Source organism: Centruroides sculpturatus, unplaced genomic scaffold, assembly GCF_000671375.1.
Source record: "Centruroides sculpturatus isolate CEXI.00-Female unplaced genomic scaffold, Cexi_2.0 scaffold41, whole genome shotgun sequence".
Lineage (NCBI taxonomy): Eukaryota > Metazoa > Arthropoda > Arachnida > Scorpiones > Buthidae > Centruroides > Centruroides sculpturatus.
The window spans coordinates 1,274,917-1,301,822 of NW_019384983.1; the positions used below are offsets into that span (position 1 = coordinate 1,274,917).

Genomic DNA, 26,906 nt, shown 5'->3' on the forward strand with positions numbered 1-26,906 from the left:
CAGGCGGCTAACAGCCCAGAACCGGTCCTTGATAGAATTGTAATCTTTATATGTGTGCAGCTTTCACCCAAGGTCGTAGGCTTCCACCGGCTAAACCGGGTGAGGTTGGTGCTCTGTAAAGCGCATGCGCAAATCTGGCTTTTCGTAATCTGAAAATACAGGAGATTCCACTCCGCCACTAATATTCTAATATACAATAGCAATTTTTTTTCACGTGTAGTATAGAAATTTGTAATAAGATATATAATGCGGTTATAATAAAATATTGTGTGATTATTTTCACATAATTAAAATTAATATTTATTTATTTTTTAGAGAATACGAGGGAAGCGGCGCTTCCAACGCTTCTAATGACGGCACCCCACTGAAAATTAGGTAATAAGACTTTAAAAATTTTAAATAAATTACGGTAATTTAAAGTGTAAAGAGTAAAAGTCCACGTGGCATTTTAAGCAACACGTGGGCAGTCACGAGTTTCAAATACTCTAGCAGGTAAATGACCCCATAGTCTTTGCATATTTATCGTGTAATTTCTTAATATCTTAAATGTAAATATAGTACAAATTCCTTAAAAACAGTACATAAAATTACAACATATTCCTATGTAATAATGCAAAATAATAGGAAAATATATGGGGATGAATCATAGTCTTGTTCATTTATAGAGACTGCCTATTGTTAATTACAGTAATATAATCTGTGTTTTTATATATTAAACATGAGCCTACATTTTTACGAGCATAGAATAATTGAAAGGCGTTTGTTCAGAGAAGAAGCTTCTTAATCAAAAATTATAAATAAATAAATAATAAAACAAAAACCTTTTCTTTCTAAAATATATTTTTTAATAGGTTTTAGCCTTTTTTACATTTATTTACCCCCATAATATGCATAAACCTATTCTAGATGCCTCATATGATACCTGAATAGGCCAATGCCCTTGATAATAAATGACTATCATTAAACTTCATCTCAAAGAAAATAACTAGTTTAATTATTAAAAATATATAAATAATAATACATATTAGTTTATCATATAGAAGAATATAAGCTAAGAAATGAGCTTAGATTAGTTTTATATTATTTTCTATAAGACTATTTCGAAATCCACTGAGAGCACAAGATGGATTTCCTTGTTCCATAACGTACAGTACAGTACAAGCTGATCTTAATCTCAGGATTAAAGTAAAATATTCTATAAACTTTAAAATAATTTTTAAAAAATATATAAATACAATAAAATATATTTAAATAAATATACAGCATTATTATTAAATTGCATCAGGCATTCTGTAATTTCTTTTTCTAAACCTGTCATATAGACTTTACAATTATTAAAGATTTTAATGTATAATGAATATTCTGATTACAAACGATCGAAATTTTGAGATAATTGCGAATTCAAGCTGAAAATTTAAACAAATTCACAGAATTAAGATGGCTGACTTTATTCGCTACCACGTGGTTAATGCATGACTATGCGAATTTTAACTCTGTAATATGAAATAAATCAATTTACTTTCACAATTTTATTTATTTAAAGTATTCGTTGTATTCTTCAATTAATGTTCTAAGGAAGAAAGATTCAAAATATTGGACACCCGTAAGTAATCTACACATGGCAATTGTAGTCATCTCGTAAGAAGACAGCGAGCAAAAATGGCGATGTATACACTTCACAAAAGTCCAACTTGCACCTCCATCTTGTTTTCTAAGTACTATTCGGCTTAGTTGACCCACTGCAAAAACGAATTGAACATTTCATCGAACTTCGTGGAAATTCATTAGGACTTCACAGAAATTTTCCAACGTACAGCCACAGCTATAGTAATGCATTAGCGACTGAGCACGTGCGAAAAACACGAGGCATGAGGGGTACAAGCGCCCTCGTGCTTCTTGGCGCATAAAGGATTAAAAAACTAAAAATATCAGATACCCATTGTCATAATTCGTGGCATCCCTAAGATTTCTGTACATATTGAATAGTTTTATTTTGTTTTTCTATAATAAATTTTTATTTATAATAAAAATTATATCTTACCAATACACCTCTTCATTATTCTGCTATTTAAAATAAAATAAGTTAAAAAGAGGTGCCAATTTCACCATAAACATTGCTACGGTTCTGTGCGGAATTAAAGCTGTAAATCTAATTTCTCTAATTTTTATTGTAATTAGCTTCTAGGCTAGAAGTTTTATAATTCGTTAGAGTAACGTTTCTGTCAGTTTCACTCGTTTACCACCTGACTATTTCCTGTGTAGACTCGTAAACACTAACAGTTCCTTCTTGCGTATCCCTAGGGATATTAAGAAGGGGGCATTTTCAGAAAAATTTAAGTCCTAATATTAGTATTAACAGGCAATATTTTATTTGTACCTGAACGTGTCGATAAAATATATCGAAATAAAGAAAAATATATTGTATTATTTTTAAAATGAACAAACTATTATACAATTTTCTGAATTTTTAGCCGTAATTTTTCAAATTACACATCTATACATTCCAACTGTCGCCAGTCTGTCTGTCTGTCTGTCCTTTGTTAATCTCGAAAAAAGGAGTTAGATACACGAAAATCGAGACTAGATATGGAATGTTTGGGATCGAATACCCGATTAACTGTAATTTTTAAAATTAGATTATAATCAGCTTTATTAATAAGGACTAGTTGTATTCCATATTAGGGTATTTATCAATTAGTCTTTATTACTTACCACCAAAATTCAATATATTTAAATAATCTAATTATTTTCCATTTCTGTGAGTCATTGTGCCCTATGTTACTTTAAATATACATATTATATATATTAGCCTTATAAAACGTAATTCATTAAAGCACGTTATTAATAAGTTCATTTCTAGTTAAGTTACAAATTTTAATGATTTTTATATCTTAAAATCTTAACAATTTTAATTAATTTTTATTTTATTTTATTTTTTTCGGGTTTATCAATTAAAAAATTAATTAAATTTTTTTTTTATATTTGAAGGTATTTTAGTACATATTTCCAGAAATTGTGATTTATGTAGATGAATAATATTGATTTCACTTTAATATTTCGATCAAGTTTATTCTTATTTAATTTGATATTAACAAAAATAATATAAATTATAATAATTATTTGCAATAATTGAAATAACTCTCAACAGATGGAGCCATATACCATTTAAAAATTATTTTTACTAAATTTATTCATTCTGAAATAACTAAATTTTGATTATTTCAATATTATAAATTAATAATATATTATTATAAAATATTTTAAATTTTTAAAAATGTATTTAGCTTCGATTAGTCTCGTTTAACTGATGAAAAGTGACTTTATCATTCCCCCCTTTCATTTTCATTATATAAAGCAAAACCTGTCTAAGCCGGAACGCCCGAATTTTCCGTTTTGGCAGATTTCTATTTTATACAGTGTTACGTTTTAAGTAATACAGAAAAAAAGGGAAAATTTAAATGTGATATACGCTTTAAAAAATCTGCTTATTAACCCAATAGCATAACCAGGAGGCCCTACGGGCATACTACTTTTGTTAAACAATGAGTTTACTCTTCATTTACAGCTCTAATGGCTATATCTACAGTAGTACGAGTGTCAATATAGGGCTGCACGTTCTAATTCGACCCCCCCAAATTCGGTTCCAGTTACGCTACTGCTTGGAATATGTTTTATTTGTTATTTAGAATAATGTTATGCCGAAAAAGTTGGCTTTAATCAGTTTCTGTCATTCAATTGCTACTGAAAAGCCTTTCGTTTCCGCTTTACACAGGTTTTGATCTTTTATAGTATTATAAAAGAGTCTCGAATATTGTTTTAAATCCAGTTATAATGGATAAATTATAATAAGAAGACGTTAAAAAAATTCTTTATAAATATATTATTAATTTAACTTAGAATTTTAAGAGGATTTTGAATGATAAACTATTTATGTTAAGCATAATCGAATTAAAATATAGAATAATCCAAGGGTCACCTCTCTACAGCTTAATTAGATAAATTAGATGCAAGCAAAACGTTAATTTTTTTAAAATCGTATTAAATATCAACAAATTTTTAATGAGATTGTCGATATTTAGTTATATAAACAATTTACTGAAGGAGATAAAAAAATTAATAAATTATTCCCGAAAGTTATTTAATTAATTGACTCGGAAATTTGTACTTGGATCAATATCTCTTTGTATATTTACCGTATATTTAAATATTATTTACAGAAAGCTTAATTGTATATAAGCTATTTTCATTTATTTTTTTATTAATTTGCATATAATAAAGAAGAGAGAAATTTGTATAGAACAATTTATAGTGCATAATAAAAAGAAGGCATTTGGTTTTAGATGATGAAAATTAAGTACAGTAATACCCGAACTTACGCGATAGGTGGGACCGAGCGATAACCGCGTAAGTCGGGGTATAATTTTGCATATAAATACATACAAATAACACAAAATAAATTGTAGCTATATGTCGAACACGTCCGAACATGTAAGCCGAACAATAGTGTGGGGGAAATGAGTAATTAAGAGTTGCGTGGCGCTCAAACAAAAGACGAATCGACGAGACTTGAAAATCGCGTAACTCCGGATTCGCGTAAGTCGGGGTAGCGTAAGTCGGGGTATTACTGTAATTATAATTACAGTGTAAACCGGAAACGCACCGTGTCGAATATTTTCCGTTTTGGTAGGTTTTCGTTTTAGACAGGTTTTCAGTCTTATCGATAGTTCTATTGTTATTCGATAAGGAAAATGGTGTGACAATAGTTTATTTATGAACCAAAACTCCTAATTTTTATATATAATTTTTAGTGCCTAGATGTCCTAGCTCTAATTATGACAAACTTCTTCATTGTTTACTTCATTTATAAACAATTAATCGCTTTCTAAACAAACTAAGGTACTGTACGTAAGTGTTAGGCGGAAAAGCACGTTTTCCTACTCAAAACGAAGGGCAAGAGCTAAAATATTTACATTTTTTTATTAATTTATTCTTATAATATTTTAATTTTGTGTTGTTCGAGTTCATTTATTTAATTAAATAATATTTATTTTTCATTTTAAACAGCCACAGTTCTGTAAGAGAGCAAACCGCTTATGGCTCCTAGGGTTCTGGAAGAATTTAAATATGTCCCCTTTCCGAATGATTACTCACGATCGTACTCGATAATCCTCAAAATAGCACTTTGCAAACTAATATCTTGTGCGATATATCAGCTTGCAAGCTGATTCATGCAAGTTTCAATGAGCCATAACTAAATGAGCTGAAGGAGGGTTGGTCACGTGTTTTTATGCTTAGTATGAGAGTAAGCTTTAGAGAAACGTCCAGACCTATAATTTCTATATTGATCTCGATTATATCGCAGTCGTCACATGTTGAAAGTGTATACATAATTTATACATTATATACAAACTATATTAATCACGGGTTATTTTTATCTATCGTGGGGATGTAAAGAATAATTTTTTCTATTATTTTTCTCACGTTATGGATTACATTTCTACTTCACTTACTTTATTAATCACTCAGAGCTTTGATGAATTTCAATAAAGATGCTTTATTACCTCGATTATGTAATTAGTCTTTTATTTTATACCGCATTAAATGATATACATTATTTTCTGTAATCATATAGCATAGACCTATATATTATATTGTTATATAAGATATAACTATTATATATAACAGACGGAAAGTATGGAGATCGGGGAAAAATAAACCCCAAGGTTTTTACTTTCTAGCCCTTGAAACGTCGAGAAATTCAAAGAAATTCGGGGGTTTTTCTGTATGTATGGAAGTTAATGTGTGTGGGGGGCACGATTTTGTTCCTCCTGTTTGAAGCTTAATAACTCCTGTGCTTTTTGTCGAAAATTTCTGAAATTTTGCAGGGAGGTTTGTGTATTAGGGGGGTTTATTCTATTAAATTTTGGTGATTAAAGGTCGAGGGAACGGGGAAATAGAGGGGAATTGTGTGTCATATCTCGAATGGGATCGGACTTATGATTTTACCTGTTATTAGCATTTACAATTTTTTATAAAATTCATTCCTACCATCAAAATTAAGCTTTTTTTTCATTTTATAATTAACTACAGCAAAACCTATCCAAAACGGAATCTGAATAAAAAGGAAACATACCTAAACGGAAAAAAGTCTTCCGAACGGAGCGATTTTCTATGTTAACAAAGAACCTATTCAAAATGGAAAAATATTCGGTACCATGCGATTCCGTTTAACGCAGGTTTTAATGCATATAAAGTTTTTTAAACAGAATATCATAACATAGCTCCACACGCAGTTTTAAAATGTTGCTGATTGGAAATTAAGCAACTCGTTGCTGGATTTTTTGTTAAGTGGTTCAAACAGAAAATTTAGTTGATTGTCGTTTAAAAGTCATAAAATTTCATAATTAGTTGAATACATAAGATATTCAACAATGCTATTCACAGAAGAGCATCTTCTACCCAATTTATTCTATACAAAAAATACTTCTTTTGGCATAAGTATACATGAATATACCCGTAAATATTTCTTAATATTGTAATTATTTTATTTTATAATAGCGTATATTTGTTTCTATTGTATATCTAATATATTTTTGAATATTTAAAGTAACCTTAAAATGCCCTAGTTTTATTGCAGGAAATACAATTCATATCGACAGAAATCGGTCATTCTACATCAGCATTTTTTTTAAATATTTTTTTTCCGTCTCTTTATAATTTCCTAAAAATTATTAATTAATCATTTCATTAAATTAAAACATTCTAATTATTGTAATTATTTAAATCATCAAGATAAATTATTTAGTTTGATCAATGTTTTAATTTGTTGATATAATAATTTTAATAATTAATAACAGATGGCAGCACAATCTGTTATTATCTTGGCAAGAATATTAAAGTAAAATTAAATAAATAAATATTATATATTATTTAATAATGATAATATTTTATGTAGCAGTTAGATATTTGTAAAACATTAAAAAAAAATTGTATATAAATTGAGTTATTAAATAGTTCTATATTCTTTATAATTTACTATAAATAATTCTTACGTTTATATTGTATTTATAAATAAAAAATTATTTTTATTACAAAAAAGCAAGAATTTTTAAATATTTTTTAACGTATGGAATCTCTTTTAGTGTCGGAGAATTTGGCATCAAGTCAGAAAACAGTAGCTCGCGATCTACACGTTGATAGAACTGCCACAGGAAATTAATGTATAAAGCGAGGTTTATTAAAGAATATTGTTTTATATTTCCCCAAATGATATTATAAAGTTGATATCTTTTACTTTGAATGAATTGAATATTCAAAATAGTGTTTATTAGTGTTAGAGTAATGAAAGAATTTTGTATTAATATTTATGAATATTTCTTTTTTTTAATTTTTTTTTTTTTTTTGAAGGAAGAGCTACACAATTTTGAAACTTTGTTTAAGTGTAAAATATGGATTGATGGATCACCCGCTCTAAGGGAAGAGAGAGTGGGCGTGATGGAAGCAGCTGCCGAAACATTATTGTATTATAATTCGTACATCCCACAGCGACTATTGAGGATAGATGTGACGCTTATCAATGATCGGGGATCGTTAGGTCATCTGGCAGATGGATTTTATCAAACAATGAAAGTCACGACGATGACCTTCTTTTCGCAAAAGTCACAAAATCACTCATCTGGATTGTCAGATTTACGATTTCTGCATTCAATGATCCACAAACTCTTTGCTGTACAAAATAGATTTGTCATCTTCTCTGCTAAGTAGACCTAATTTTTATATAAGATTCCATCTTATTTCCTATTTACAAATATATTTAAAATGTTTTTAACTTTTTAATCGATTCGTTTTAATATTCTAAACTATAATTACATGCAATTCTTTCTCGTGTATAAGCCAAATTTACTACTCGAAACATTGCATTTATATTCTTTACAAATTCATTTCTGTAAGCTGTATATAATTTTATTCATTTATTATTAAAAGTTATATGAAATTAGTTAAAAATTTCGAGGATTTCTTACCCTGTTTAACTCAGAATTTCTTACAAATTTTGTTAATCTAAATAATTTAACTCAGACTTTTAGAATGAACACTATATCAATAATGGAGCGATCTGGTTACTTTACGTATGGAATTCTTTAAGAAATGGCGATATAAATACAGAAAAAAGTTAAAAAATTATCGACAAATTTGATTCTAAGCTCCTAAATTAATCAATAATGATGCGATAAATTAATAGACACGATCAATCATAATGTTTATTGATATTAAACGTCAAGTGTATCGATTATTTTTCCATTAATCGATAACCGGATCCTTCAAAAATCTGCTAAAACTACATAAAATTTAAGTTTTAAATAATTTCTATTAAAATTTTCTTAATTAGTAAAGGTTCTTGTGACTCTAAATAACAAATATATTAATTATTTATCCAATATTTCACTGAATTTCATTGTATTAACAAAGAATTTTAGCATGCAACCGAACAAAATTTTCAACTATTAAAGAATTGAACAAGTGTTGCATTTAAATTTACAATTTATTTCTGAATAAAATAAATTTCTCTTTGTTTATTAAAGTTATCGTATGTAAAATTTAATATTTCTCGAATAATTTATGAATTTATCAAATTTTTAAATCAAATTTTTAATGAAACAGGTTTATCTTGCTGACTTCAGTTAGATATAAGCACGTGTAATGATGTTCTGTAAAACAATTATAGAACACGCGCACACACCTTTTACTTCTTAATTGTCTTTAAGAATATTAATAGTACTAACAACGTAAACATTTAGTGTTAAGTAATCTTTAAAAATATTTAAAATTATATATATATATGAATTTCTTTTAACTATTCTTGAATTTATCATTAATTTAGTTGATTGTCGTTTAAAAGTCATAAAATTTCATAATTAGTTGAATACATAAGATATTCAACAATGCTATTCACAGAAGAGCATCTCTTAACACTCATATGTGAATCACACATATGTCTATTGGCCCGGGTCCAGGGGACACCGAAATTGGAAAAAAATAAAGCGTTGCAGTTGTATATCATAATTTATGAATAATTCCATAGATACAATTAAGCGTTATATAAAATTATGCAGAGGGCTGTTAATTTTCTATGCTCAGGGTCCCCGAAAAGTCTTAATCCACTTCAAGGATGCTCTTCTTTCTATATCTTTTACTTCTCTCTGCATTCAGTATATATATATCTTTTTGCATATATATATATATATGATAAAGATATATATGCAATATATATCTTTTTCTACTTTCTACCCAATTTATTCTATATAAAAAATACTTCTTATGGCATAAGTATACATGAATATACCCGTAAATATTTCTTAATATTGTAATTATTTTATTTTATAATAGCGTATATTTGTTTCTATTGTATATCTAATATATTTTTGAATATTTAAAGTAACCTTAAAATGCCCTAGTTTTATTGCAGGAAATACAATTCATATCGACAGAAATCGGTCATTCTACATCAGCATTTTTTTTAAATATTTTTTTTCCGTCTCTTTATAATTTCCTAAAAATTATTAATTAATCATTTCATTAAATTAAAACATTCTAATTATTGTAATTATTTAAATCATCAAGATAAATTATTTAGTTTGATCAATGTTTTAATTTGTTGATATAATAATTTTAATAATTAATAACAGATGGCAGCACAATCTGTTATTATCTTGGCAAGAATATTAAAGTAAAATTAAATAAATAAATATTATATATTATTTAATAATGATAATATTTTATGTAGCAGTTAGATATTTGTAAAACATTAAAAAAAAATTGTATATAAATTGAGTTATTAAATAGTTCTATATTCTTTATAATTTACTATAAATAATTCTTACGTTTATATTGTATTTATAAATAAAAAATTATTTTTATTACAAAAAAGCAAGAATTTTTAAATATTTTTTAACGTATGGAATCTCTTTTAGTGTCGGAGAATTTGGCATCAAGTCAGAAAACAGTAGCTCGCGATCTACACGTTGATAGAACTGCCACAGGAAATTAATGTATAAAGCGAGGTTTATTAAAGAATATTGTTTTATATTTCCCCAAATGATATTATAAAGTTGATATCTTTTACTTTGAATGAATTGAATATTCAAAATAGTGTTTATTAGTGTTAGAGTAATGAAAGAATTTTGTATTAATATTTATGAATATTTCTTTTTTTTAATTTTTTTTTTTTTGAAGGAAGAGCTACACAATTTTGAAACTTTGTTTAAGTGTAAAATATGGATTGATGGATCACCCGCTCTAAGGGAAGAGAGAGTGGGCGTGATGGAAGCAGCTGCCGAAACATTATTGTATTATAATTCGTACATCCCACAGCGACTATTGAGGATAGATGTGACGCTTATCAATGATCGGGGATCGTTAGGTCATCTGGCAGATGGATTTTATCAAACAATGAAAGTCACGACGATGACCTTCTTTTCGCAAAAGTCACAAAATCACTCATCTGGATTGTCAGATTTACGATTTCTGCATTCAATGATCCACAAACTCTTTGCTGTACAAAATAGATTTGTCATCTTCTCTGCTAAGTAGACCTAATTTTTATATAAGATTCCATCTTATTTCCTATTTACAAATATATTTAAAATGTTTTTAACTTTTTAATCGATTCGTTTTAATATTCTAAACTATAATTACATGCAATTCTTTCTCGTGTATAAGCCAAATTTACTACTCGAAACATTGCATTTATATTCTTTACAAATTCATTTCTGTAAGCTGTATATAATTTTATTCATTTATTATTAAAAGTTATATGAAATTAGTTAAAAATTTCGAGGATTTCTTACCCTATTTAACTCAGAATTTTTTACAAATTTTGTTAATCTAAATAATTTAACTCAGACTTTTAGAATGAACACTATATCAATAATGGAGCGATCTGGTTACTTTACGTATGGAATTCTTTAAGAAATGGCGATATAAATACAGAAAAAAGTTAAAAAATTATCGACAAATTTGATTCTAAGCTCCTAAATTAATCAATAATGATGCGATAAATTAATAGACATGATCAATCATAATGTTTATTGATATTAAACGTCAAGTGTATCGATTATTTTTCCATTAATCGATAACCGGATCCTTCAAAAATCTGCTAAAACTACATAAAATTTAAGTTTTAAATAATTTCTATTAAAATTTTCTTAATTAGTAAAGGTTCTTGTGACTCTAAATAACAAATATATTAATTATTTATCCAATATTTCACTGAATTTCATTGTATTAACAAAGAATTTTAGCATGCAACCGAACAAAATTTTCAACTATTAAAGAATTGAACAAGTGTTGCATTTAAATTTACAATTTATTTCTGAATAAAATAANTCAAACAAAAGACGAATCGACGAGATTTGAAAATCGCGTAACTCCGGATTCGCGTAAGTCGGGGTAGCGTAAGTCGGGGTATTACTGTAATTATAATTACAGTGTAAACCGGAAACGCACCGTGTCGAATATTTTCCGTTTTGGTAGGTTTTCGTTTTAGACAGGTTTTCAGTCTTATCGATAGTTCTATTGTTATTCGATAAGGAAAATGGTGTGACAATAGTTTATTTATGAACCAAAACTCCTAATTTTTATATATAATTTTTAGTGCCTAGATGTCCTAGCTCTAATTATGACAAACTTCTTCATTGTTTACTTCATTTATAAACAATTAATCGCTTTCTAAACAAACTAAGGTACTGTACGTAAGTGTTAGGCGGAAAAGCACGTTTTCCTACTCAAAACGAAGGGCAAGAGCTAAAATATTTACATTTTTTTATTAATTTATTCTTATAATATTTTAATTTTGTGTTGTTCGAGTTCATTTATTTAATTAAATAATATTTATTTTTCATTTTAAACAGCCACAGTTCTGTAAGAGAGCAAACCGCTTATGGCTCCTAGGGTTCTGGAAGAATTTAAATATGTCCCCTTTCCGAATGATTACTCACGATCGTACTCGATAATCCTCAAAATAGCACTTTGCAAACTAATATCTTGTGCGATATATCAGCTTGCAAGCTGATTCATGCAAGTTTCAATGAGCCATAACTAAATGAGCTGAAGGAGGGTTGGTCACGTGTTTTTATGCTTAGTATGAGAGTAAGCTTTAGAGAAACGTCCAGACCTATAATTTCTATATTGATCTCGATTATATCGCAGTCGTCACATGTTGAAAGTGTATACATAATTTATACATTATATACAAACTATATTAATCACGGGTTATTTTTATCTATCGTGGGGATGTAGAGAATAATTTTTTCTATTATTTTTCTCACATTATGGATTACATTTCTACTTCACTTACTTTATTAATCACTCAGAGCTTTGATGAATTTCAATAAAGATGCTTTATTATCTCGATTATGTAATTAGTCTTTTATTTTATACCGCATTAAATGATATACATTATTTTCTGTAATCATATAGCATAGACCTATATATTATATTGTTATATAAGATATAACTATTATATATAACAGACGGAAAGTATGGAGATCGGTGAAAAATAAACCCCAAGGTTTTTACTTTCTAGCCCTTGAAATGTCGAGAAATTCAAAGAAATTCGGGGGTTTTTCTGTATGTATGGAAGTTAATGTGTGTGGGGGGCACGATTTTGTTCCTCCTGTTTGAAGCTTAATAACTCCTGTGCTTTTTGTCGAAAATTTCTGAAATTTTGCAGGGAGGTTTGTGTATTAGGGGGGTTTATTCTATTAAATTTTGGTGATTAAAGGTCGAGGGAACGGGGAAATAGAGGGGAATTGTGTGTCATATCTCGAATGGGATCGGACTTATGATTTTACCTGTTATTAGCATTTACAATTTTTTATAAAATTCATTCCTACCATCAAAATTAAGCTTTTTTTTCATTTTATAATTAACTACAGCAAAACCTATCCAAAACGGAATCTGAATAAAAAGGAAACATACCTAAACGGAAAAAAGTCTTCCGAACGGAGCGATTTTCTATGTTAACAAAGAACCTATTCAAAATGGAAAAATATTCGGTACCATGCGATTCCGTTTAACGCAGGTTTTAATGCATATAAAGTTTTTTAAACAGAATATCATAACATAGCTCCACACGCAGTTTTAAAATGTTGCTGATTGGAAATTAAGCAACTCGTTGCTGGATTTTTTGTTAAGTGGTTCAAACAGAAAATTTAGTTGATTGTCGTTTAAAAGTCATAAAATTTCATAATTAGTTGAATACATAAGATATTCAACAATGCTATTCACAGAAGAGCATCTTCTACCCAATTTATTCTATACAAAAAATACTTCTTTTGGCATAAGTATACATGAATATACCCGTAAATATTTCTTAATATTGTAATTATTTTATTTTATAATAGCGTATATTTGTTTCTATTGTATATCTAATATATTTTTGAATATTTAAAGTAACCTTAAAATGCCCTAGTTTTATTGCAGGAAATACAATTCATATCGACAGAAATCGGTCATTCTACATCAGCATTTTTTTTAAATATTTTTTTTCCGTCTCTTTATAATTTCCTAAAAATTATTAATTAATCATTTCATTAAATTAAAACATTCTAATTATTGTAATTATTTAAATCATCAAGATAAATTATTTAGTTTGATCAATGTTTTAATTTGTTGATATAATAATTTTAATAATTAATAACAGATGGCAGCACAATCTGTTATTATCTTGGCAAGAATATTAAAGTAAAATTAAATAAATAAATATTATATATTATTTAATAATGATAATATTTTATGTAGCAGTTAGATATTTGTAAAACATTAAAAAAAAATTGTATATAAATTGAGTTATTAAATAGTTCTATATTCTTTATAATTTACTATAAATAATTCTTACGTTTATATTGTATTTATAAATAAAAAATTATTTTTATTACAAAAAAGCAAGAATTTTTAAATATTTTTTAACGTATGGAATCTCTTTTAGTGTCGGAGAATTTGGCATCAAGTCAGAAAACAGTAGCTCGCGATCTACACGTTGATAGAACTGCCACAGGAAATTAATGTATAAAGCGAGGTTTATTAAAGAATATTGTTTTATATTTCCCCAAATGATATTATAAAGTTGATATTGTTTACTTTGAATGAATTGAATATTCAAAATAGTGTTTATTAGTGTTAGAGTAATGAAAGAATTTTGTATTAATATTTATGAATATTTCTTTTTTTTAATTTTTTTTTTTTTTTTGAAGGAAGAGCTACACAATTTTGAAACTTTGTTTAAGTGTAAAATATGGATTGATGGATCACCCGCTCTAAGGGAAGAGAGAGTGGGCGTGATGGAAGCAGCTGCCGAAACATTATTGTATTATAATTCGTACATCCCACAGCGACTATTGAGGATAGATGTGACGCTTATCAATGATCGGGGATCGTTAGGTCATCTGGCAGATGGATTTTATCAAACAATGAAAGTCACGACGATGACCTTCTTTTCGCAAAAGTCACAAAATCACTCATCTGGATTGTCAGATTTACGATTTCTGCATTCAATGATCCACAAACTCTTTGCTGTACAAAATAGATTTGTCATCTTCTCTGCTAAGTAGACCTAATTTTTATATAAGATTCCATCTTATTTCCTATTTACAAATATATTTAAAATGTTTTTAACTTTTTAATCGATTCGTTTTAATATTCTAAACTATAATTACATGCAATTCTTTCTCGTGTATAAGCCAAATTTACTACTCGAAACATTGCATTTATATTCTTTACAAATTCATTTCTGTAAGCTGTATATAATTTTATTCATTTATTATTAAAAGTTATATGAAATTAGTTAAAAATTTCGAGGATTTCTTACCCTATTTAACTCAGAATTTCTTACAAATTTTGTTAATCTAAATAATTTAACTCAGACTTTTAGAATGAACACTATATCAATAATGGAGCGATCTGGTTACTTTACGTATGGAATTCTTTAAGAAATGGCGATATAAATACAGAAAAAAGTTAAAAAATTATCGACAAATTTGATTCTAAGCTCCTAAATTAATCAATAATGATGCGATAAATTAATAGACACGATCAATCATAATGTTTATTGATATTAAACGTCAAGTGTATCGATTATTTTTCCATTAATCGATAACCGGATCCTTCAAAAATCTGCTAAAACTACATAAAATTTAAGTTTTAAATAATTTCTATTAAAATTTTCTTAATTAGTAAAGGTTCTTGTGACTCTAAATAACAAATATATTAATTATTTATCCAATATTTCACTGAATTTCATTGTATTAACAAAGAATTTTAGCATGCAACCGAACAAAATTTTCAACTATTAAAGAATTGAACAAGTGTTGCATTTAAATTTACAATTTATTTCTGAATAAAATAAATTTCTCTTTGTTTATTAAAGTTATCGTATGTAAAATTTAATATTTCTCGAATAATTTATGAATTTATCAAATTTTTAAATCAAATTTTTAATGAAACAGGTTTATCTTGCTGACTTCAGTTAGATATAAGCACGTGTAATGATGTTCTGTAAAACAATTATAGAACACGCGCACACACCTTTTACTTCTTAATTGTCTTTAAGAATATTAATAGTACTAACAACGTAAACATTTAGTGTTAAGTAATCTTTAAAAATATTTAAAATTATATATATATATGAATTTCTTTTAACTATTCTTGAATTTATCATTATTGTTTTAATAGATTAACATTTATCGATCTGTAAATCAATAACCATTATTGATTTATAGTAAAATTTAAGTATAGTTAATTACAATTAATAGTATACTACTATACTATATTATACTTATATTTACTACATTGTTTCATTGTGGGTTCGGACAGACTCACAATGGGGCAGCGGGGTGATGAGAGAAGGGTCTAATATATCCGAGACAGATTCTCCGAAAAGGAATTTTTCTACCACCTCAAATTCGCTTCCGTACAGCTCTGGGGATTCGTAATCAAATATATATTATATATTACTATACAATAGAGTGTAGTAACTATAAGTATAATATAGAGGTAGTTTAAACTTTAAACTATTCATTTACGCTGTTATTGATCTACAGGCCACTAAAAGTTTTAAATGATATTATTCATTAAAAAGAAGCGTAACACGAAGTATAAAAACACAGTGGTGCATTATCCTGTGGGCAAAAAGGGCAATTGCGTGAGGCCCCCATCAACAGGGGCCCCAAACTAAACTAATCTTTTATAAACTCATCACTGTAGTAAGAATATCGAAATTTAAATATGGCGCCCTGTAGATTGCCAGTGTGTCGCAGGAATAGAGCATAAATTGCAATTAAAAAAAAAAAAACTATTTCCCTTAAAAATTTCCCCGAAGAAAAATGTCTGAAGTGAACACTGTAGATGAGGCCCCCAATTCAACTTTGCCCGGATCCCCATAAAGTTATAACTGCAAAAACATATAAAATTCAATAGATTTAGAATAAAATTGTAAAAAATGAAGTTATATCAAATCCACGATTAACAGGTATCATAATGATAACGAACAAATTAATATAAAGGTATTTATTCTGAAATATAATATTCGTGTTGCTTAAATATTCATCTAAAAGATTCGTAAATTGTCGACCTTAGCATCTGTCATCGAAGGAATCGTGACAAAAAGCTAGGCCATCGCTTGACCCTTAGGATAAGTCACGATAGAGTGAAAGTGTATATCACCTCGGGACATATAATAGAATTGGTGCATGTCAAAGAGAAGGCGATAGAATATATAAAAAGCCGATCGGCATCGTCACGAATACTTTTTTTTTTCGTTCGAGTAGTGAAGACCAAGAAGAGACATTCGATTTTGATATGAAGAATTTACTATTTTCTTTCGGTAAGTTTATTATATATTTATAAAAATTAGATATATTTATAAGGCTAAATTTATAATATTTTATTTCTATCCATTTAGTTCTAGCCATTTCTATCTGTTTTATACAAGTGAGTATCCAAGTATCAAAATTTCATGCATCGAGATACTGTATTTTAAATGTATATATATAATACTAAATATATTTTTAATTACTATCTTTTAGAACCAGAATTTCTTTCCTAGAAAGGTAAATTCTAGATATAAATCGGAATTAAGTAGAAAAAATATACGCCTTAACGGTTTCAGACCCGATTTTACACCTTTTCTATCACGCAATGGAAAATTGGGAAGATTACAATATTTGGCTTCTGGTTCCTCTCAATTATACGACGCCGACAATGGAGAAAATGGAAATTTTAATTTGAATAACGGACAAAACGGTAAAGACAACGGAAAAAATGGCTACCGAAACGGACATAATAACGGTAATCGTGGGCAAAACGGAAAACGTAACGGACAGAACGGAAGAAAAAATGGATACGCAAATGGCCAAAACGGTTATAAAAATAATAAAAAAATCGATAATTATAATTTAAATCGAAATGGGATAATGAATGGGCGCGATGGAAACGAAGAACCTGTATTTTTAACAGAAATCGAAACACTTTCGATATTCGGTAAACCGGGAGAAGATTTTCCAATTTACTACAACGTACCGGAAACGGAATTTTCCTGCTCTAATCAGCTATATCCCGGATATTACGCAGATACCGAGACAAGATGCCAAGTAAGTCGTTTCTTTTTTTTTTTTTATTTCCAAAATAACCGCGACCTTGTCTATGTACCGACCTTTCGTAAATAACATTAGCGTCACACTTAAATATTATAAACGACGTAAGTAACTTATGACATCGATGAAAATAATAATTAATTTCTTTTTTTCTTTTTCTCAGATTTTTCACGTCTGTCATCAAGATGGCCGCCGAGATAGCTTCGTATGTCCAAATGCTACCGTGTTTAGCCAAAAAAATTTCGTCTGCGCTTGGTGGTACGATGTAAAGTGCGAAGATGCCACAAAATATTACGATTTAAATCAATATCTTTATCAAGAACCCGAAGAATCCGATATTGATGAAGAATAGATTATAGTTTTATTGTATATATATGTCTGTGTGTTTCTAACGAATAAAGAGCATTAACTAACACTTTTTTGGCCTGTTTTTGTGTGGAATAAAACAGTTTTTTCTACATCTCCACCTTGAAAATAGCTGAAAAATATCGTCATTCGTGTAGAAAGGAAAAGTAGTTGATCTCATCGTGATCCACCTAGATTTTTTCTGCTGTTTTTTTTTTATTTTTGTGACGTCAAGGTTTCATAATAGTCCTACTTTCGTAGAATTAGTATTTTGGGAGGAAACAGTGATCTGAATTTTAATTCGGGTGAAGTACTAATGTGCTTTTATAGACTCGGATGTTAAGTCTTCACTTGAAAACGTGCGCTCATCTCTAAATTTCTCATGTTTTATGTTATCTGTACTTGATAAAAGCCGAGTGTTGTGTTTATAAAATTAATTAATAAGTAAATTTCTGAACGTTTCTTCTCGGAATCGTCATAACAGCAGGAAATAGTGATGTGAATTTTAATTCGGGTGAAGTTACTAATGCGTTTTTAAAGCTTCGGGGTAAAGTTTTCACTTCAAAACTGTGGTCATCTCTAAAATTCTCATAATTACTTCAACCATAATATTGTTTATACCAAATGAAATAATATTTTTAGTGGATTATGCTTAATTAATGAGCACTTTTCTGTAATGCTGCTGGGGGAAATAGTGATGTGAATTTTAATTCGGATTAAAAACAAGAGTTTTTATAGTTTCAATTGTGAAGTTGATACTTTAAACCTGAATTAGATCATGAATTCATGTCTAAAATTTTCATGGAATATAAAATAATGAGTAATTGACAACGATCACTGTACATTTCTGCTGATTTTAATGCTTTTAAATTACTTATAAATTAGAATTAATGTTTAAAAATGAAGAATTATTTAGAAATTTAATCGAAATTAACATTTCTTTTATTATATGCACCTTATCTATAAGTATTTCCTCTTCTATCCACCCAATAGTCCTTGAAACAGTATTATGCTGTCAGACAGATATATAAATATACTTTACTGTGACGGAATTTTTACGAAAAAATAAATGATTATATAAAATTTATTTTAATCTTTAAAAATCTGTTACATTTCTCATATTTAATTTAAATTTTGGTAATTAATGTGCGAAAATATTTATTGCTATTTACGCGTGATTTAAAGAAAATTTTCATGTAAGGTTGTTCTGGAATTATATTTTTTCAGGTAATATTAATGCAAATTTTCAGTTTTTTCCATTTTTTTATAATAATAAAAAACACATTAGAAGTAAAAAAAAAACAAATTTTCCAAGAATTATGCTCATTTACAATTGAAAAAATGAAGTGAATAATAATAGAAAAATTATTTAAAGGATGTTTAATAGGGGAGAAAATGATTTATAGATTCTTTTTTATATAAAAATACACAACTTTTTTATATTAAATCAATTTTCTCAAAGATAAACATCTGATTTCATTCACGAATTATAACAACTTTTATATTAGAAGATACGTTCTATTCGTTAAAGAATTATAATGTAATTTTTCATGCATTGTCTGTAAATGACCATAAAAACGAGTGAAACGAGATAATGCACGCATGTATGAAAATACAACTTATGCATTCGAGTGTAAAACTGCACTTGACAATTTATTAATATTTAATTACATTTCAATTGAATTTATTAAATTTTCTCTTCTTTAAATTCATTAAATGTATATTTAAACAGATAAATAAATTTTTGTAGATTATTTGCATTTTATTTTACTCACAATGCTCGTAAAGATGGCTTTGCATTAATTTCTATCTTTCCCCTTCCTTGAATAATATTAATTTTTAAGTTATTAAACAAATTATCTATTTTATTAACTGTAAATGATTTAATAAATTAATTTTTTATACTTCTCAACTCAGTTGTCGAGGAAAGAGACACGCGATTATCTTATTTAGGAAGTGTTTTCTTGCTATAACTTAATACATAGTGGAAAAATTTTAACAAATATAAGTCCTATATGATATAAATTTCATTTACGAGGAATATATTTCATAATTTTCTTATTTGAATATAGTTTATGCAAAGGAAAATGAAAGATAACAGAGTGTAAGAAAGACGAGGTTTAAATGGTTTAAAGATGTGTTTTTATGCATATGAAAGACTGTCTAAAAACAGAAATTGAAGGCATAAATTATAATCAACCTCTTGTACTAAGACGACACGATTAATTAATTGATTAGTGTATAAATTCACGGAATATCGAGTTAAATGTTTACCTGTTACGAAGAGAATTATTAAACATTTTGCAACAGGTAAGACAGCCAACACGAAGAAAGAACACGCATCAATATTATCGATTAAACATTCAATATTTATACTCAGGAACGAATTTACTCACGAATTAAACAAGCTACAGCTTAGGGCCTCGCATCATCAGGTCGAAATGGGCCTCACGTTACAAGAGAGCCTTACATTTCCAAATTTATAATTTTCTGTAGAAGAAAAGATCTTCATACCCTATAATTTAAGACCCCATATAAATTTCCAATCGATTCATTAGCAAAGTTTTAATAATTCTCGACAAGAAAATTAAATTACGGACCACTTGTAAATTTAATCAGACACACGCGACATAATTATTTTAGTGACGTATGTTACCGAAATGACGCTGAGAATTTTTTTTTTTTTTTGAATTTTTAAAAAATCCATGAATTTTAAAATATCAGTCGGATTTTACTTAATTAAAAAAACGGCAGCATCGATTTTTACAACGAGAAAAAGAGGAAAAAATTTACAATTCAAACGATACCGAAATACAACTGATTCACCTAATTCGAAGACTAATTAGGGTTTCTACTTCTGTAAAACAATCACCCGCCTTGGTTTTGGTAATGAGAGGCGTTTTTACAGGTTAATAATCAGTTCTCCACCTCCTACCATTCGAAAAGATGACGCACAGTCCTTGAGATTCTAATGACATCCGTTTTCATTTTCCTATAAAAGTCACCCCCTCGCTTGATTTTTCTAAACTTATTTAATTTCCTTTGGCTTCTAACACGTCCAAGACGTGTGAAAAAAAAAAATGCCTTCTTTAATGAGTTATTTTGTTTTGTCAATAATTTTGGGTGAGTTTTAATTCTTTATTTCTTCCCATCTCTGTCAGCTGATTAGAAAATATTTTAATGTTTTATTATTTTAAAATAGGAAATTTTATTATTTTCTTTATTTTGTATAGTTTTGACGTGTTTTTAATGATTTATTATATCACTTCTTTTGATGAGTAATGATTACAAAATGAAATTACGTGTGTGTGTCTGTATGTCGATGCGGGTGTGATATTGCACATCTGGGAATTTGTAGTACTTAAATTGTATTAATTTCTTTAAAATTGTAAAAAGTTTAATTTAAGTAATAATTAAAATTTAATTAATTATATAAATTAAACAAACTCTATACTTTTATACAAATTATATGCTCAAAATATTGATTTTATAATGTCACTCATTGCACGAGCCAACGCGTATGCTTCTCTAATTTAAACGAAATTTATTAATAATTCTTATTTAAAAATTATTATTTCTAAATTTCCTTAAATTCAGTTAGAAACTCCAATAATTTTAATTATCTGAAATTGAGAATGTGATAAGAAGCGATCATTTCAGTAATTATGGAACCATAAGTACTTATTAAATAATTATTAATTCATTCATTTTAATAACTTAATTCTGAAGTATAAAATTAAGAAAACAAATCAATTTTAAATTAATTAATTAACAATTATTATCCTTTCTTTGCAGGAATATGTTCCCTTTATAAAGCAGAGGTGAGTTAAAAATGAATTAAAATAACAAAGAATAAAGATATAAAAGTGAAATTATTATTGAAAATAGATTTTTCGTCTATAATCTTAGAATTTTGAAGATGCCCAAAAAGCTCAACCTGCGTATTATACTCCGGATGAAACTTCTGCTAGGGATTATAGAAATCGAGATGGCTCTGAAGAAAATGCTCTTCCTGATTACTACAGAAACAATTTCGACTGTTCTGTGCATCGTTACTCTTATGGAATGTATGCCGATTTGGACTTTCAATGCCAGGTAAAGTTTATTCAAAAATTCAGTCAAACTTTCATATAATGTCCTTCTAAACAGCGTTACCCTGGTAAAGCTCCAATGGTACTTAAGAACGGATCTTCCCTATTAATATTAAATGAACCTTTCACTAAATAAACTCGGTACTATATATAAATTTTTATTGTTCAATAACTTCAGTTTAACGTTGTACTCGATTTAGTGTCAATTTCAGAGGCGTTAAACTAAAATGTGGCTACATTTTACTCTATTGCTTATGGTTTATTTTAATAGAAAATTTATATTTTTTCTAGGTTTATCACGTCTGTCATAACAACAGAAAAGAATCTTTTCTTTGTCCCAGAGGAACCCTGTTTAATCAACAGATCCTTAGCTGCGATCATTGGTATTCTGTAAAATGTCAAGATTCTCCAAATTTTTACAATGTAAACGAATTGTTGGGAAAATCTTCCAATAATACTTATAATGGGCTAGGTGGGCCTTATTCTACAAGGAGATTCCCTGCCCGTCCTTCTTACGGGCAGCAAGGATATGGAAGTTTGCATTCTCAGAATCAGTTAACTCCATTTTCTGAAAGAGATCAAGCGAATAATACACGTTATGGATCAGATCAAAGAGGTATAGTTGGAGAACAGGATCGTTATGGTCCCTCGACTGGATATGGTACACAATCTGAATTCGATCGTCCTAGGCAATATGGTGATAGTCAAATAGGATCATCCAGACCAACAGGATCACAAGATTCATTATGGAATAGGCAACAAACACAATCACCATTTGATAAGCAACCACTTCCTACCGGATCTCAAAGTTCATTGTACAATAGAAGGCAACCTCAACCAGGATTTCGGGGATCATCTTTTGATACTCAAAAGCCTTTAGCAGGTGTTAAAGGACCTCTTACTGACAGACCAAGGACACGGCCAGGATCTCTTAAACCAGAATATTCTTACGGAAGACAATTTCCTTCAACAGGCTCACAGCGTTATCCCTTTAGTCAGCCCCAACCAGGAGATCGTTTTTCGTCTGGAGGACGGCCATCTGTAACAGGGTCCAGAGATTCTCGTTTCGATAAACCCGAATTACGACCAGGATCTTATGAATCATCGTTCGATAATATACAACCAGGATCTGAAAGATATCCCGATGGAAGACGACCTTTTACAACTGGATCAACACAATATCCTGATGGAAGACAACCCTTTTCAACTGGATCTACACGATCACCTTTTGGCAGACCAGAATCAGGATCTTTTGTTACAACAAAACCAGAAACAAGCAGATACCCTTATGGCAGACAACCCTCATCTCATACTACTTTGGGACCATCATATGACAGATCCAAAATAGGATCAGAACGTTATCCTTCTGGAAGACATACATCTCAACCAGGTTCACGAGGATCAGTTTTCGGTAGACCAGATGTGAGACCAGCTTCTCCAGGTTCATCATTAGACGGAACACAACCAGGATCAGGACGTTATCCATATGGAAGACAACCATTCGAACAACCTGATAGAACACATCCAGGATCAGATCAGTATTCATCTGGAAGAGAATCTCCTGAAATAGGTAAACCATATGGAAGACCAGGATCACAACAACCTCCATTTGATAATCGATTAACAGGTAGACGATATCCCTACACTACTCAAAGGCCAGCAATTGGATCTGGAGGTTACGATGTACAAAAACCTGTAGGCTTCGGAGGTTTACCAGGAAGAGTAAATATGGGTAGGCCGAATCAGTTTTCGACATATCCAAGAGGACCCGGATCACTGAATTACAATGAACCTTCCGATTTCCAAAATACTCGATTTAACCAACAACCACGTGGATTTTCTGGTTCCCGGTCTAACAATCTTCAATCATCTAATTATGGAAGAGGATCTCAGCCATCGAGCTATCCTCGGTCAAATATTTGGGCATCTCCAAGTTGGAGATACAACGAATTCTCCTCGCAGACTTCATCAGAATGGGCTACTGAATCTCCACTTGTAAATACACCAAGAGATGATCTTCAAACAGCATACAGACCCCCAGATCGGTTATCAAATAACAATTATACCGCAACATTTGGTAATCACCAGAAGAGTAGCGAATTGAATGTTAAAGATCGATCTATGCTTGGTCAGCCCTCTCAACAAGGTGAAAGCAGCTTACCTTCATCTGATGAAAAGGGTCTAAAACCAATTCTTGTTTATGAAAATCATGTACCAGTTGCAATAACCAAAAATTCGACAGGAAACGGTAACGCTGCTAAAGAAACAGTTAACGAAGAAGTACCAGCTTATAAATTATACTACGTTAAAGAGGACCAGATAAAAAATTAATATAAAATGTTTAAAATGAGTTTTTATGATTTTATATTCCATATTTTCATTTAAATTTTTTATTATTTTAGAAAGAAAAGTTTATTTTATATTTGTTAATCTTATTATATAAACTCTGTATTTGATATTTAATATAATATATTGAAATTATTGAATATTTATGTTTAACTTTCTTATAAATATGTATAACAATAACTTTATTTATTTTGATATTATATATTTTTATATTTGATCAGATGAAATCGCGAATTTACTTTTTCATATCGATAGGGTCTCGCGTTATGAGTCTATAGCTCAGAGCCTCACATTTTTATATGTATCATTATTTGGTGAAGGAGGCCTGTTACATGGCATAGCTTAGGACCACAAAAAGTTTATGTCCAGCCCTGACCGTGGGATCTGTTTCAGTTTTTCTCACACAGAACGGGCCTACCCTTAATGGGGTCGAACACGATCGGTGAAAAGTAAATATTTTTACATTTGTTCTTAGTATATGTGGTTTTAAAAGAAGAATGTAGACAATTTAAGAGACATGAGTCGAAAAATTTAATATAAGAAAAAACAAATGGTTACAGTAAGCTTTCAACCCGATAGTTAATTTCAATATGGGTTACTAATGCGAGGATTAATAGGAAATCTTCTACGCGAATTTTCTTCTTTTCCAATTTCTGTATTTCTATGGAAGAACTTAGGCGATTCTTGACAATTAACTTTATTCCACCAGTCACAAGTGAAAGACCTCTGATTGAAAACTGTTCCATTGACGCACAGAAAACTTCTTTTACCGCCGGTATTTAAGCAAATGTGATAAGTCTAAAAAAATGCAAAAATTACATAAAAAATACTTAAAAATCCATAAAAATTCTAAAAGATTATATGATTTACCTGACAACGGGTATTCACATCGGCGTAGTAACCTGGAGCCTTTCCACGGCACTCGAAATCTTTACTTGGGATATTGAAAGTTGGATAATCTCTACCTGGTACTCCTGGGATTGAAGATTTTTTATAATTTTTGGGTGGGCTAGCCGGTCTATATGGTCTTCTCGTTGGTTTGCGTGTAGGCTCTGGAAAGTACTTCGGAGTATTTTGAGATTTTTGAGTAGGATAAGGTCTTCTAGGAGGAGGAGGAGGAGGAGGAGGAGATTTTCTAATAGGTGATTGATGTTTCCTAGGAGGTGAAGGTGTTCTTCGTGGTGGAGGAGCACGTGTTTTATATTGGTTTTGCTTATTTCTGTCGTATCGACTTATTCCCCGAAGTGACTCCTATAGAATTAAATAATAATCAACGTAAAAAGACTGTAACGATTGTTATAAGTGTAGGCTTTTAAATCTTAGTTTATCATCTTTGATTTAAGAATTCTTAAGAAATAAACTTTAAGACTTTACTCCATTTTAAGTATTTAAAATTAATAAAAATTATTACGAAAAATAATCTATTTAAATTAGACTGATTATTCAACAGTTCTATGGTAGAAAATAAATTAATTTTTTTAGAATGAAGTACTTACTCTTCGATAACTTTCTTGGGAATATACTCCAATCAGAAATATTCCTGGACAAAAATATAAATATAAAATAAATATTTATATAAATTGTATTAATTAATGAAATTAAATATCACACTCACCAAGTATAAGTAGTAAAAATGCTAACTTCATTTTAGGATATTGAAGTGTTCACTTTGAATTCAGTTCCAAAAGAGCAAAAATTATAGGAATATGTTTGACTTAACTGAGTGACTCTTTGTCTGGCGAGTTGGCACGCCTTTATATATAGTGCAAGTTGTGAATTATTGGACAGTGCATTCACTTTGACGACCTTCAGGTGTTCTGGACGTCCTCACCTCTCGACCCTTCATCCGGATAACAGACGGATCACCGGCAATTCTTCGAAATTCACAAGAACCGAAAGTTTTTCTAATGCAACCTTTGACCTTTAATGATATAAACATAATGAGTAGCAACGTGTCATGATCCGGATTTGAAAAAAACGAATAGAACCTTTGATCACTAAGAGCACTTTTTCTCACGCAATTGCTCAAAGAAAATTAGATAAATCCTTCCTTTTCTCTCGAAAACATTGTCAAAAAAACATTTATTTTCTTCTGTAATAAAGATAATTAAATGAGAAAATCGAATTTATTATACAAAATTAGTTTACATTTTTTTAAAATCCAAATTAAAGATGAAATTAGCATAAATTCAATCAAACTTTAGTTAGAAAATACAAATTAAAATAAGGTTGGAGGATATTATATTTGAATAAAAATCTTTAAAAAAACATTTTATAAGGTCTATGCACCCGCGTTAGTTAACAGTTGCAAAATATGATTTATGCTTGCTGCAGCCAATACATTAAGGTGTAAATCAACTTCCAAGTAAGTACCTAAAAGCTTATTCTCAGAATACAGGTTTATAAAAACTTTTCATTCTCACTTTAACGACTTTCTTCCACTTGATTTTGAAAGAAAGCTTTTGAATATTTAATTATT

At 29.1% G+C, this 26,906-nt stretch overlaps 2 protein-coding genes across 2 annotated transcripts; one reads left to right on the forward strand and one right to left on the reverse strand.

The window, feature by feature from the left end:
• The first annotated feature begins 20,989 nt into the window (after positions 1-20,989).
• On the forward strand, positions 20,990-24,439 carry LOC111632869 (collagen alpha-1(II) chain-like). Its single transcript, XM_023377396.1, has 4 exons — positions 20,990-21,113; positions 21,786-21,811; positions 21,900-22,085; positions 22,373-24,439. The coding sequence occupies exons 1-4, from the start codon at positions 21,071-21,073 to the stop codon at positions 24,410-24,412; spliced, it is 2,295 nt and encodes a 764-aa protein (XP_023233164.1). The 5' UTR covers positions 20,990-21,070; the 3' UTR covers positions 24,413-24,439.
• Positions 24,440-24,618: 179 nt separating this feature from the next.
• LOC111632859 (sulfated surface glycoprotein 185-like) lies at positions 24,619-26,478 on the reverse strand. The gene is made up of 4 exons (XM_023377383.1): positions 26,043-26,478; positions 25,924-25,967; positions 25,298-25,678; positions 24,619-25,225 (listed from the first exon to the last, which is right to left on the reverse strand). Exons 1-4 carry the CDS (start codon positions 26,071-26,073, stop codon positions 25,013-25,015), a joined length of 669 nt encoding a protein of 222 aa, XP_023233151.1. The 5' UTR covers positions 26,074-26,478; the 3' UTR covers positions 24,619-25,012.
• Positions 26,479-26,906: the final 428 nt, after the last annotated feature.